Genomic DNA, 14792 nt, shown 5'->3' on the forward strand with positions numbered 1-14792 from the left:
TGTGTGTGTGTGTGGTGTGTGGCCGCGAAGCCAAAGTCCCAGCTTCCAAGCTGGTGCTGGGCGGGCTGCGGGGTGCCCACCTCGGGAGGACCCAGCCTGGCCGGGGAGGGGGGGAGGGCGGCTCCCAGCGGAATGGGGTGCGGGGGGTGGGGAAGGGCTCCTGGGGAAACGGGGCTCGGCGCCTCCCCTTCCGAAGAAGCCCCCCAAAACTGCGGATCGGCGGCCCACCGCCCCCTTCCCCCCCTCCCTCTCGCCAGCCACGCGGGGCCGGCACCTGAGCCAGGAGGAAGTTCAAAGGCGCGGGTGCGGGGGTGGGGGAGGAGCGCGCGCCCCGCCGCGCAGCCGGCGCGGGTCGTCCCAGGACCCGGCGGCCGGGAGTCACCTCGGGTCCCTCCGGGTCCCCGCGGGCCGGGCGCGGGCAAGCCCCGGGCTCGCGGCGGCGGCGCGGAGGGGCCGCGGGGTCGGTGCCCGCGAAACGGGAGAGCGGCGGCGCGGGGCGGCGCAGGACGGGGGTCCCCGGGGAGGCCGCGGGGGCAGAAAGCGCCCCCGCCGCGGGCCCGCGCCGAGGGTCCCGGGGCCGCGCGCCGGGGGGCGGCTCCGCGGGGGCCGGAGGAGGAGCCGCGGCAGCCCCGGCGGGGGCGTGAAGGAGCCTGGCGGGCGCGGGGGTCGCCGCTCACTCACCGGGTCCGGGGCCGAGGCCGAGGCCGGGCGCGGGCCGGGCCGCCAGCGCGAGCGCCGCGGCGGAGAGCAGGGCGAGGCGGGCGGCGGGCGGCGCCATGGGCCGTCAGTGCGGGGCCCCGGGGCGCGGCCCGGGGGAGAGGGGGCAGCGCCGGGAGCCGGGGGCGGCCATGGGAGCGGGACGCGGGGCCGGACGGTGGCCCCGCCCCGGCCGCCCGCCGCCCCGCCCCGGCCCGCCCTCCCCCGCGCCGCCGCCGCCGCCGCCCCGCGCGCCCGCGGCCCTCCCGGGGCTCCGCCGCCAGGCCTGGGGGCGGGGCCTCGACGCGCCCCGCCCCGCCCCGCCCCGCGCCTGCCACTCACGCCCGGGCCACGCCCAGCGCGGCTCACCTGGGCCCGCCCGGAGGCGCGCCGGCCGGCGCCCCGGGGGCGGGGCCAGCAGGTGAGGGGCGGGGCCCGGAGCCCCGCCTCCGAGTCCCCAGGCGGGCGTTGGACGCGGCCGGAGCCGGCCCGCGCCCAGGGTGACCCCGCTCCACCCTCTGTCGGGTCGTGACCCACACGCCGACCGGAACGCGGCGGTAATAGCCAGAACGATCGTTGGCAAACCGCTTCTCCTTGGCGTCCCAGCTAGAATTCAAGGTAACGGCAATCAGAAAAAAAAAATGTCCTCGAGTCGACCTGCCCGAGCTCACATCCCCCGCTCGCACACTGGAAAATACCGGGCGGGGCGGGTGTAAAGGAAGACTAGCTGCTCTTCAATCACTTTATCTATGCTAAAGGGGGCGACGACGCAGCCCTACGACTCCCGGGGGGCGTAGGCCACGGAGCCACGCGTGGCAGCCCACGCGCACGGCGTGGCTTTAGAGACTGTGCGTTCCTTGCACCTTCCCGATTCTTGCCACAGAGGGGGCATCCTGGTTCTGAAGCGGGACAAGTTGACGCCTCTGAGCCTGCGGAGTGCAGAAGGGGATTACCGAAAGGAATAACAACAAAAGGAATTAGGCAAGGCGCCCGGAGTCCCGTAGCGGATGGGGTGAGGGTGCACCTTTTAATGTTTTTTTTTCTTTTGGGGTCACACCTGGCGATGCACAGGGGCTACTCCTGGCTCTGCACTCAGGAGTTACTCCTGGCGGTGCTCGGGGGACCATATGGGATGCTGGGAATCGAACCCAGGTCAGCCGCGTGCAAGGCTAATGTCCTAACGGCTGTGCTATCTCTCCAGCCCCCTTAATGTTTTTTTTTGGGGGGAGGGTTGGAGGGGGACACGCCCGGCGATGCTCAGGGACTACCCCTGGCCCTGCGCTCAGGAATCACTCCCGGCGGTGCACGTGGGATGTCGGGGATCGAATCCGGGTCCGCTGCGGGCCAGGCGAGCGCCCTCCCCGCGGTACCCGGGCTCAGGCCCCGGGATGCGTCTCCACCGACGGGGATGCGGGGCCTCCGAGGCGCGTGATTCGCTGAACCCCCTCCGCCCCGCCGAGGTCTTCCCGGGCCGCGCCGCTCTCGGGGCCGTCGGGGGTGTCCCCCCTCCCCCGCACCCCCGGGGCTCCCGCCTCTAGCGCCGCGGTGACGCCCCGCGGGGCAGGTCCGGGCGGCGTGTTCGGCGCTTTCAAGTCCCGGGTCCCGCGGCTGCAAGTGTGGGCCTGCGCCTGGCGCGGTCGAGGGAACGTCTGCCCTCGCGTGCCGACTCGCCGCGCCCTGGCCGGGCGCTCCCGCACCCGGTGGCTCCGGCCCGCCTTCCGCGCTCCAGCCCCTGCGCCCCGCGCCCCCCGCGCCGGGATCCGCCCACTCGCCCCCTCCCAAGACCTGCCCCCCACACACACACACCCCAGCTGCTCCGGGGCTGGGCCCCCAAGAGCAGCTACCTCCCTCGAGGCCTCTCAGTCTGTCCCTCTCCACCCACACCATGGAGCGGCATGAAGAATCTTGTTCAGGGATTGTTTTCACGTTGTCATTCTCGACTTCAGGAATCCTCCGGGCACCTGATTGCAGCAGGGAAACCTCCCCCCACTCCACACACACACACGTGCCCCGCACCCCCACCCGGCCGCGACTCCCAGTCCCTGCGCACACCTTCTCCATCCCACCTGGATTCTCCCATTCTTGCTCAGTTTCCTTTCTTCACCGGTTACTGGTTCCCTCCCGGTCCTTTTCTTGCAGGACGCAGAAACTCACTTGCACCCTCACAGGCAGAAGCACTTTCAGAGACGTTGTGATGAGATTTGATGCTGGAGGCACAACGGTGCGGGGAGGGAAGGGGTGGAACAGAGTGAGCACCTAACACTGGTGAAAATTCCTCTCTCCGAGAAGTACTTAGGGGAGAGATGGTACAATGGGTAAGGCATGGGGGGGGGGGGTTGGGAAGGGGAGGGAGGAAAGAGGAAGGAAGGGAGGGAGGGAGAAAGGAAGGGGAAAAGGAGGAGGGAAGAAAGGAGGAAGGGAGGGAGGAGAAGGTAAGAAGCGAAGAGAAAGGGGAACATGCCAAGTGTACCATCAGACAAAGTGGCCTCATTCCTCCCAGGAGAATAGTAGAGGGACAGGTCGGTTCACCAATATGAAAAAAAGGGGTGGATTTCAAAGAGCAAAAAGTGTGCCAAAGACCAAGAAACTGCTTTGTTGACAAAAGAATGATACCTGGAATCCCTTACATAGAGAGTTGGGGAAAGAGTGTAGCGAGGCCTATGTCTCCAAAGTCTGATATCTCTCGACAGTTTTTATTTTATTTTTTTTAATTTTTGCCTTTTGGGTCACACCCGGCAATGCTCAGGGGTTACTCCTGGCTCTGCACTCAGGAATCACTCCTGGCAGTGCTCAGGGGACCATATGGGATGCTGGGAATCAAACGCGGGTCGGCCGCGTGCAAGGCAAACGTCCTACCCGTGCTATTGTGCTATTGCTCCAGCCCCTCTCAACAGTTTTTAAATATTCATTCACATCTCGCCCATATTGATATCGGAAATAGAAAAAGGCAGGCCAAGATTAAATTGAAGTGAAAACAAGGCCTCCCATTGGCTAGGTCGTGGGTTCATGCTTCCTGAGAGTAGCCAGGGTCTGTCTTTCCTGGACCCCTGCAGGAAGGTGCCCCAGCCGGGTGGATGGAGCCTCCTCCCTTCACTGACTCTGTTACATGTGTGCACAGCCCAGGCAAACTCTTCCTTTGCAGCATAATTGCCAGGATCCGGTGAGAAGTGGCAATGTGGGAAAATTGATTCGAAATTATGAAGAATTTCGGGATGGAGACAAGCTAGCATTAAACCTAGCATGGGGGCCTTCTAACTCGGGGACTTGTATAGCTTTACGCATCACGCCTCTGCCTGTGACGCTGGCCAGTACACAGAACCGAGACTGTGCCCCCTGCCCCCACTGATGTTATGAGATATACCCCGTTGGCCTTCCCCATTCCCTCCCCTCTTTCTCCAGCTTAAAGCTCAGCACAGGTGATGGAAAGAGCGTCCGGTCACTAAAAATAGAGTTGAGCCGGTCTAGGTCAGGGCACTCAGGGCCTCAAGGTCTTTCGCTCAGTGATGTGGTCTCAGCTCTGGCAAGGAGCAGCCCGAACTATCCATTTCAATGCTTCTCATGCCTCAGTCATTTAGCAGCTTGATTTCATGGAAAGAGTGAGGGCATTGGCAGTTCCTGAGTCTCCAGGAAGATGCGGGTATGTGTCTGTCCGTCTGTCTGCTTGCTTACAGTGTGTGGTTTGGCCTTTCAGTGCCTCCCAGGGCAGCTGGATTTGCCAATAAGCGGAAAAAGCTGGTAGATGAGCTGATCGGTAAATCTTTGAAATTCTAGTTTGGAATAATTTTTACTCAGGGAGAGCACTAGTTTAGGAGTCTAGTGATGATAATCAGAACAAGCATAGCAAATATTGACCAAGGCCGTTCCTGAACTGCAGGCAAGGTGAAGTGTTTGCCTCTGCTCTTCACACAGTGCTCTCTAAAAGGAGGCACTCTCCCACCCCCCTAAATTAAAGAACAGAATGGTTTGCCCAAAGGTCACACGGAAGGGAAGCTGGGCTTTGTAGCCAGGCACTGCGACCCCAGAACTGCACACAGGCTTAGTCACACCGCAGTGACCTGCCTCCTTGTCCTTACAGAGTTGGGACGTTTGCTAAGTGACCAGGGGCCAGGATTCTGGTGACGCAAGCAGGGCATTCACTCAGACACAAACGGGTAAGGGATCCCCAAACACCCAGAAATTATATAACATTATATTACTGGGTACAGCAGGTAAGGTGTATACCTTTAACACGGCCAAATTGGGTTCGATCTCTGGTACCCCATGTCATTCCCCAAGCTTTACCAGAAAAGATTCCTAAGCATAGATCTAGGAGTAAGCCCCGAGCACTGCTGGGTATGCTCCCAAAACCAACCAAATATATATATATATATATATATATATATATATTTACACACACATATATATGTATTATGTGTAATATATTATGTATAATATATGTGTCACTGTCATGGTCACGGTCCTCCTGTTGTTCATCAATTTGCTCAAGGGGGCCCAGTAACGTCTCCATCGTGAGACTTGTTGTTACTATGTTTGGCATATTGAGTACATCATGGATAAAGCTACCCAGGCTTTGCCATGCAGGCGAGATACTCTCAGTAGCTTGCTGGGCTCTCCGAGAGGGGAGGAGGAATCGAACCCAGCTTGCCGGGCCAGCTGTGCAAACGCCCTACAACTGCTATTGCTCCAGCCCAATATATGTGTATATGTGTATATTATATGAATATATTTCTTAATACATTAAATATATACTAAGCCTATTTAATAAACTGTTTAAGGCAATATATTATCCTATTTCTTTTCTTTTTAGCATTTTTGGGGTCACACCCACAGTGCTCTGTACCTTGCAATGCCCACAGTTGAACCCCGGGTTTAATACATAGAAGGCACAATGCTACAACTTGAGCCTCATCCTAATGTAAAATATTATATTAGGATTGTATTTATAATATCCCTAGTATAACATTTCATTTTGATTTCACTTTCATTTTAAGTTTTGGGGCCACACCCGGTGGTGGTGATTAGGGCTTTCACTCCTCACTGGGCTTGGGGAACCCTCCAAAAACAGAACCAATATTTCTGTGGGTTTTTTTTCTTAAACTTAAAACTGGGCTCAGCATGTATCTTTGCTGGTCCTCTCCACAGGTTTCTGGGTCAGGCAGCCAGTGATGGAAAACTCAAGAGAAGCCGTAGTTTATTCTGATGGTAGTGGAAGGAGAGAAAGAATTTGGTTTTGCACATTATGGGCAAGAAGCGCCCATAGGACATCCAGGCAACCAGATCTGAGAACTGAGTTAGGTGAGAAGGGGTGACCAGCAGCCTGGACCCCCGTAGTTCCTCTCTGGCGCCTGCACTAGGTGGGTATGCAGTACATGTGGTCTAAATCATTGGCGCTCTGAGCCTACATCATGGCTCAGGAATTTTTTCAAATTCTCTCATCCAGTTTTTCTCTTTTTCCCTAAATCTTCTACATCATGAACCTCAGAGATGTTCCCATATGGGTGTGGAAGTTTTCTGCTTGGGTGTTAAAGTAAAAACATCTGAGGAAATTCAAAACAAGTATATTTCATTTGCATTTGGGGCTAAAATGAAAATTAATATAAAGGGGCACTGTTGACTCTTTAGTTAACCGATCTTCCAGGAAGAGAATGGGAGAAGTAACAGAGAAAAAAGTAGTTTTAAAGAAAGGAAAAAAAATTAAAGTACAACTCGAAGGAACTAAAAATACAGTGAGGAGAGTTTGGCTAAGCATCAAAGAAAGGCAGACGTGTTTCCAAATAGAAGGGTGGTTTAGATCTGTCAGGAAGCACAGTTCCAAATGATGAACAAATGATGGATGGAAAATGAAGGCTATTTAGACGGAGCTCAGTAGAATAAAAAAGGTCCATTGAAGAATCAAAATGAGGAGCAGGCTTTATAGTAACATGGAAGCTCTTTTGTCCCAGCCCAAGTTCTCTGGATCAAGTGATGAAATCAGGGATGAAAATGCTTGCTGAGGAGGCTAGAGAGATAATAGAACAGAGATAGGAATGCGTTTGCCTTGTGTCCTGTTCACCTGCCTTTGATCTCCAGCACTGCATTGCATATGGTCACCTGAACCCTGCCAGCAGTGACTCCTGAGCACAGAGCCAGGAGTAAGCCCTGAGCACACCACTAAGGTGTGGTTCAGAGACCAAAATTTAAAAAAAAAAAGGAAATAGGGGCCATGGCAATAGTACGGTGAACTTGCCTTGTGCACAGCCAACCCAGGTACCCCATATGATTCCCTGAACCCCGCCACAAGTGATCCCTGAGTGCAGAGCTAGAAGGGAGTCCTGAGCATTGCTGGGTGTGACCCTCCTCCAAATAATTAAAGCTAAAGAAAAGAAAAGAAGAAAACTAAAAAGCAAACAAATGCTTGCCATAGTTTTAGAACTCCAGGCCAAAGAGTATTTGCATTCTGATTTATAGTTGGATTAGTTTTTAATTTTTAATTTTATTTTCAGAAGATTGTTCACATTAATGGATTGCATTCAGTATTTCAACACTAATCCCACCATCACCATTACACCTTCCCACCACCATTATTTCGAATTTTCCCACCGCTATTCAAGCCTGCTTGCCACAGGCAGATGCTAGATAATTTATTTTCTATTGCTTATTATGAATATCCACAATAAGTTTTTTTATAGTTGTTTTTTAAAAAAATCTGGGCGGGAGACCTCCGGCACTGCAGGGCACACCTGCTGGTGCAAGGGAGGTTACGCAGGGCTGAGATTTGAACCCAGGACCCTGTCATGCCAGACATGCACTCTAGCCTTTTGACCTTATCTCCCTGGTCCCTCACAATTTATAATTATGAACCATCTCCCGAACAACCTTCAATTGGCTAGTCACTTGCCTTTACACATCTTTGGAGACTCACTTCTTTTTCAGGGAAGGAAGCATGGGATGTTCTTTTTTTTTTTTTTTTTTTTTGCTTTTTGGGTCACACCCAGCGATGCTTAGGGGTTACTTCTGGTTCTGTGCACTACCCACTGTGCTATTGCTCCAGCCCAGTATGGGATATTCTTAACAATATTCTAGCACAGCACAGCAGACAATGTGTCACCTTTAAGTACGCCCTGAATCTGACACAGGCTTAAGTGAAGATGGATCATGGGAAAAGAAAAGTCACAGGTCAAATCAGAATCAGTAGAATGTGAGATGAAGTAGTTATGTAATATTAAGTTAATGTCACTTAGGTCATGGGTAGCAGTCTTACTTTTTTTTTCTTTTGGTTTTGGTTTTTGGGTCACACCCAGCGATGCTCAGGGGTTACTCCTGGCTCTACACTCAGGAATTATTCCTGGCGGTGCTCGGGGCACCATATGAGATGCTGGGAATTGAACCCAGGTTAGCCACGTGCAAGGCAAACACCCTACCCGCAGTGCTATTGCTCCAGCCCCAGTCATGGGCAACAGTCTTAAGAAAGGGTCTTGAAGAGGACATGATCTAATAAGAACATTATTTATGGAGTACTTTTTGTTTTTTTGTGGGGGGGTGGTCACACCTGGCGATGCTCAGGGGTTTACCCCTGGCTCTGCATTCAGGAATTAGTCTTGGTGGTACTCAGGGGACCATATGGGATACCAGGGATGGAGCACGGGTCGGCCACGCACAAGGCAGACACCCTACTCACTGCACTCCTCTGCCCCCTAGGAGTGCTTTCTATGTGTCAAGAGCTTCACAAGCATTGTTCTGTTTCATCCTCACAGCTGGTAAGCTCTATTACTATTCCCATTTCACAGATGAGGAAAGTAAAGTTTCAAGATGTGAATTCACTTATCCTTGAGGGAGGGACATGGATAATTAGGGCAAATGAACTCCAGAGTCCAAAGACAGTCTCATGATGAAGACAGTACTAGAACTGAGCCCAGGTAGAACAAGTAACTATGCAGAGTTGAGGGCAGGCCTTAAAGCATCACTTGTAGTTCCAAGTAGAGAGCGAGACTTGAGACCAGCCGTTGTTGGCTACTAGCTTTGGGATTAGGGTTGCGGTTCTTGAGCCGTGACTCGCCCCCCCCCCCCCATAATTAAAAATAAAGAAAAGAAAGGAAGAAAAGTAATTAGAACTCTGGACCAAATTGTATTTGCATTTTGATTTCTCATTTTTTTTAATCTGGGCAGGAGACCTCCAGCAGTGCAGAGGCACTAGGAGAGCACAGAGGCACCTGTTCCTCAGTTTCTCCATCTGTGAAATGGGGCTGGCCACAATCCACAAAACCACACTACTGCTGGTAGTATTTCATGAAGTGATTGTATTAAGTGCCCAGAACAGTGCCTGGCCTACACGAAGCGTTAAAAAAAAAATGACTAATATTTCTTTGTTTCATGTAGGAGAAATAACAAAGGCTAAGTGTTCTAAAGTACTCGAACTTCCAGGACACAGTGAATTGAAGTGAGGAACACAGTAGGCAGAGTGGATCCGATTTGAACAGTGACCTGCCATCCACAAGAACAGCCCGGGGCTAAAGGGAGGTTCTGTGAGCTCTCCCAAGCAGAGTTGTTTAGTCGCTGAGTAAAAGGACAAGGAAAGTAAATATAACAGGTGAGCATCTATAAAGAGGAAGAGAGGAACTGTGAGCCAAGCTTGGGAAGGAGAGGGGCTGACGAGATAGTACATGAGTAAGATGCCTGTTGATCCCCGGCATCCCATAGGGTCCCCTGAGCACCAGCAGGAGTACTTCCTGAGTGCAGAGCCAGGAGTGAGCCCTGGGCATCACTGAGTGTGCCCAAAGACAAAACAACAACAAAAAGATGGGGAAGAGGAGATGGGAGACAAGAGTTCAAGTTCTCCTACATCTTTTTTTTTTTCTTCTTGGGTCACACCTGGCGATGCACAGGGGTTACTCCTGGCTTCGCACTCAGGAATCATCCCTGGTGGTGCTCAGGGGACCATATGGGATGCTGGGAATCGAACCCGGGTCGACTGCGTGCAAGGCAAACGCCCTACCCGCTGTGCTATTGCTCCAGCCCCACATCTTTTTTTAAGCTTTTTTTTTGGGGGGGGGTTCACACCTGGTGATGCACAGGGATTACCTCTGCACTCAGGAATTCCTCCTGGGGGTGCTCAGGGGACCATATGTGATGCTGGGAATCAAACCGGGTTGGCCACGTGCAAGGCAAACGCCCTACCCGCTGTGCTATCACTCCAGCCCCAACATCTTTATTGGTGTAAGTTTCCCTCTCGTTCCTGCAGTGCAGAAGAAAGGAGGAAGGTAGCCCAAGAAGCCCGTGTCCCCTCTCTAGGATGCACCAGCTGGGGAAGGATGCTGCCCAACCAGGCTCCAGACATTCGCAAACCCTTCCCAGAGACAAACCCTTTCCAACGCCCTGCTTGAGGCCTGACCCACCTCTCTGGAGATGAGGCCAGGACTCACTGCTGAATGGGCCCCATTGTCCTACGGGAGCATTTGTCAGTCGAGGGCCTGGAGGTGGTTCCACCAGGGTCTGTGGTGTGGCCTTGCCTGCAGACTTTGATTCACTCCAGGGACAACACTTGAAAAATCAACCAGGCAACACATGTGATTCCAGGAGCTTCTGCCAGACACAGACTCGATTTTTCCATCATTCTGCTCTCCTCCCCCTAGGGAAGGTGCCTCCTTTGGCCTTTTGTGTATGAAAAATCAAAACCCCCAGCAGGAGAGGCACCTGATAAGGAGCAAAGCATTGCCCAAGAGATCCCAGGAAGAGGCGTCTTTGTTTTTAGTTCAAGCCCTTGACACCAAGAACAGCTCTAATTACTGCATTTGCCATGGGATGTAAAAAAAACAAAAAACAAAAAACAACCACCTTCCAGAAACCATGTTGTCTTCCTGGGAGACACACACAGGGAGAGGTGCCCAGGGCTGCAGGAACGTGTTCTTTCCGTGCACGTCCCTAACCTTGGCAGCTGTTCTGAGAACTGAACAGTACCTCCTTTATGTGCATGGAGAAGGGCACTTGTGCTTGTGGAAAGATGCATCCCACTACCTGTACCCACAAATCTGCTTTGCATACTTCGCTCTGTTGCATGCAAAGCCTGCTTCTTTTTTTTTTCTCTTCTTTTTTTTATCACACCTGGCAATGCACAGGGGTTACTCCTGGCTCTGCACTCAGGAGTTACTCCTATCGGTGCTCGGGGGACCATATGGGATGCTGGGAATCGAACCTGGGTCGGCTGCACGCAAGGCAAATGCCCTACGCACCGTGCTATTGCTACAGGCCTGAAAAGCCTGCATCTTAGGTGCCAGAGGGTCTTTAAGTTAGACCCTTGTTATTTGGAGTAGGCTGGGGAGGGGGAGAGGAATCAGGTCTACAGAAATTCTTGAGGTGGGAAACACCACAAAACAGAATTTCTTCCCTCATAAATTAGCTATAAAAATCTGATGATGTAACATCCACCCACACCCACATCACAAACCAAAGTGACATCACAAATACTACAGATAATGATTCAAAACTGCATCTACATGGGCCCAAAACGAAACAAGCTGCAATTTGCCCATACGTGACTGAGGCAGAAAAAGACTTGAAATATTCAAATTAAACAAAGCAAAACAACAAATGAGAAAAAGGGGAAAGGAAGTACATATTTCTTCCCTCTACTAAGCTAGAAAAAATAAAATTTAAGACAACTGAATTATGGTAAGGTGATTTTCTTTTTCTTTTATAGATGCCATTTTGTCGAAAGCCAGGTGTCTTTAAGTATGTAATTCTAATCTCTCCAAATTGTTCTCTTGATCGTGGTTGGTCCTAGGAAATGAAGGCCAGCATCCTTTATGTTGTTATTTTTGCCTTTACGTCATTTTATACCTTTATGGACTCCAGAGTAGATTTGCTTGCTTAGCAGCTTGACTCATGGAAGTCTACTTCGAAAGGGTTTAGAGTTTGGCAGGATTTTCCCTTGCTGTCATTTCTGTGGTACGGTCTGGTTGAGAAGTGACTACAGCTGGTGGAGGAATTTTGAGTGATCCTGTCTTCTATTCCTTGCCTGCCAAGGGTCCCCTTAAGCAATCGTCTTTGGCTCCGTAGAAATGTTCCCAACTCCCAACTTCCAGTCTAAGCAAGTTGTTTAAGAATCTGAATATTACCATGGCTTTGAGAACTAAGATACAAAGACTTTTTTATTTTTTGGCTTTTGTTTTTTGCCTACACTTTGTGGTGCTCAGGACTTATTCCTGGCTCTGCACTTAGGGATTACTCCTGGCATTGCTTGGGGGACCATATGGGATGCTGAGAATTGAACCCAGGTTGGCTGTGTGTAAGGTAAGTGCCCTACCTGCCGTACTATCACTCTGGCCCCAAAGGTATTCTAAGGTGGGGGGGGGGTCTTACAACCATTCTTACCTATCACCAATGTCTTTTTGTATCTTTGAGGCAAGTACATCAAGTAGGACACTTGCCTTGCACATAGTCAACCTGGGTTCAATTCCCAGTATCCCACATGGTTCCCCAAGCGCCTCCAGGAGTGATTCCTGAGTGCAGAGCCAGGAATAACCCCTGAGCATTGCTGGGTGTAACCCAAAAACAAAATAAAAAAAGATTATTTCTGAGGCCTAGGTGGAAGGAATGATCTGTAGCAAGATCTTAATCCTTAGCCTCCAAAGTAGACCTTTCAGTTTTCGCTTGAGAACTGTTTGGGATTTTGTTTCTCCCGCTCCTTCTAATTCTAGCATCCAATCTATGCGAGGCGCAATCCCAGCATCCCCACCTATGGACTTCGGCAGTCCATCTTACTCAACACCAGGCTCCAGGATTGCTATGTGGACACGCCGGCTCTCGCCAACATCTGGACAGCCAGAGAATGCGCAAACTGGAATGGCAATGGCCCCGCACCAGGTATCACCTCTTCTTGGGAAGTTGTCAGTAACCCGTTGATTGCCAGCTCATTCTCCCTGGTTAAGTTGGTGCTCAGGCGACAGCTGAAGGATAAATGCTGCCCAGGGCCACATATGTTGGGAAAAGCAAAGACCTCGAAGAGATTCAGCTCTCCGGACAATCCAGCCATGAAGCCTAGCCTCCAGGACAGGAACAGAACCTCCAGCCGTTTGCAGAACAAGCAGCCAGGGGACCAGCGGCTGGGACTCCTGAGACGCAGGAGGCTGGCAGGAGGCATCAGTGAGGTAGATGATGGGGATAGGGGGTGGGAAGAAGGACATGATTGTGGGGGATGGCAGGAGGATGGTGACTTGATATTAAAAAGATTGTGTATTCAATCAGCTAATCAGTGGCTGAATAAATAGCAGTACTCCTACATTAAAAAAAAAAAAGATTGTGTGCAGTTCTGGGGCTTTTTATTCTCTACCTAGTACTTCAAGAGGATGAAGCAGTTTTTATTTTTTTCCATAAACCCAGACAAAGGAACTTGAGCTTATGGGAAAATAAAGGTAGGCAGGACCCAGGGTCTGGGGGGGAAGTGCAGGTACATATGACTGGCACCCAAGAGGTGACTCACAGATGTGGCTCTCAACTTCCACTCGGGGAACCTGGCAAGCAGAGGACTGATCTGAGTGGCATACCCCTACTTTGGTGGCCGGCACAGTTATGAAAGTGCCCTGGAACAAGGCAGTGAGGGTTCAAACCCCAACTTGGACTGTAATTGAGTACCACTGTGCCTTGTTTTTTTTTTGTTTTTGTACTTTTTTTTTTGTGTTCCCTAAAATGGAGACTAGCCGTCTTACAAGGGCTTAAATGAGGTAATGCATGCAAAAGGCTCTTGAGCAGAGCTGGGCAGAGGAAATGCTTAGAAGCCCTTTGCGGCCATACCCAGCGGTACTCAGGACTTACTCATGGCTCTGAACTCAAGGGTCACTTCTGGTGGAGCTCTGGGGACCATTTGGGGTGCTAGGGACCAAAACCCAGCAAAAGCGCATGTAAGGCAAGCGGTCTACTGGCTGTACTATCCCTCCATAAATACTCACCTCTGTGAATATTGAGCCTTTTTTTTTTAAAATTTTGCTTTTTGCGTTTGGGTCACATCCAGCAATGCTCAGGGGTTACTCCTGGCTCTACATTCAGGAGTTACTCCTGGCGGTGCTCAGGGCTCCATGAGGGATGGCAGAGATTAAACCCAGCTTGGCCGCATGGAAGGCAAACACACTCCCCGCTGTACTATGGCTTCGGCCTCTGTTCTTGCCCTTAAAGCCATCTCTTGCTGACCTTATGGGGTCAGGGGGTGTGCAGGCAGCGGTCCAGAGGAAGGAATGCAGGGAACGAGAACCTGTTAGACAAATGTTGGTTGTTGCTGTAACCAAGACGCTGGAACACAAATCCCAGATAATCATCCCGGGCTCCCATCTCAAGTCTTAGCTCTGACTTCTCTGCTTTCTTCCTGGCTTAGAGTAAAGAAAGTTCAAAGGAGAAAAAAGTCACAGGCCGCCAAGATCTTGAGAACAGATACGCTGAACATGTGGCTGCCACCCAATCGCTACCCTGGGACACTGGGACCGCAGCCGGGAAGGGCGGCGTGTTGCTTGGGCCGGGCAGGGAGAGACAGCAGCTGCCATCATCCGAGAACGTGCTCACCATCCACGGCCTGCCCACAGAGGGGTACCGGGCTCTCTACCATGCCGTGGTCGAACCTATGCTACGGAATCCTTCAGGGAGCCTCAAGAGATACAGCTTGGAGCTGGGCAAGACCATTAAACAAAAGCTTTGGGAGGCGCTGCGCAGGCAGGCAGCTGCCCCTGAGAGTGACCAGGGACACTCCCTGCAGGGCATAAAACTGCTGGAAGTCCTTGAGGACCCAGGGCCCAGCAAGTGGCCCAAATGAAACATGGGATTCAATTGGGGTTAGCATATTCTCTGCTAGACGTCTGAAAAATAAACACCGTTTTGCACCTTCCTTGTCATCTCCGAGTGCTTTACAAAGGCAGAACTCTCCTCGGTCAACAGGACCAATGGGCTCCATTCCTTCAGACGAAGATTCCCCTCCATTTGCAGGGTTAGGTAGTGAACACGGCTGTTCCGGGTTTGGGTTTATTCTGGGGCCACTGTGGACAGTGCTTGGGGAAGGACCAATTGAAGCTGCAGACTGAACTTGGGCCTCCCCACGTACTCAAGCCCTGAAGCCATCTCCCCGGCCCCCAAATAGGAGG

The 14792-nt window shown here is 52.1% G+C and overlaps 2 protein-coding genes across 3 annotated transcripts in view; one reads left to right on the forward strand and one right to left on the reverse strand.

Annotated features, from left to right (window-relative positions):
• Nucleotides 1-915, reverse strand: part of KREMEN1 (kringle containing transmembrane protein 1) — a 74603-nt gene extending 73688 nt beyond the window's left edge. The window contains exon 1 of one of the 2 annotated variants that reach the window (XM_056116580.1): nt 682-915. In XM_056116580.1, coding sequence (XP_055972555.1) covers nt 682-778 — 97 coding nt within the window. In that variant the 5' untranslated portion in view covers nt 779-915. The remainder of the gene's footprint in view (nt 1-681) is intronic. The other variant, XM_056116581.1, reaches the window with a different exon arrangement.
• On the forward strand, nt 777-14467 carry CUNH22orf31 (chromosome unknown C22orf31 homolog). Its single transcript, XM_056116567.1, has 4 exons — nt 777-787; nt 2235-2310; nt 12369-12818; nt 14036-14467. Exons 1-4 carry the CDS (start codon nt 777-779, stop codon nt 14465-14467), a joined length of 969 nt encoding a protein of 322 aa, XP_055972542.1.
• Nucleotides 14468-14792: the final 325 nt, after the last annotated feature.

The sequence above is a fragment of the Sorex fumeus genome, unplaced genomic scaffold (genome assembly GCF_029834395.1).
Source record: "Sorex fumeus unplaced genomic scaffold, SorFum_2.1 ptg000032l, whole genome shotgun sequence".
NCBI classification, from domain to species: Eukaryota; Metazoa; Chordata; class Mammalia; order Eulipotyphla; family Soricidae; genus Sorex; species Sorex fumeus.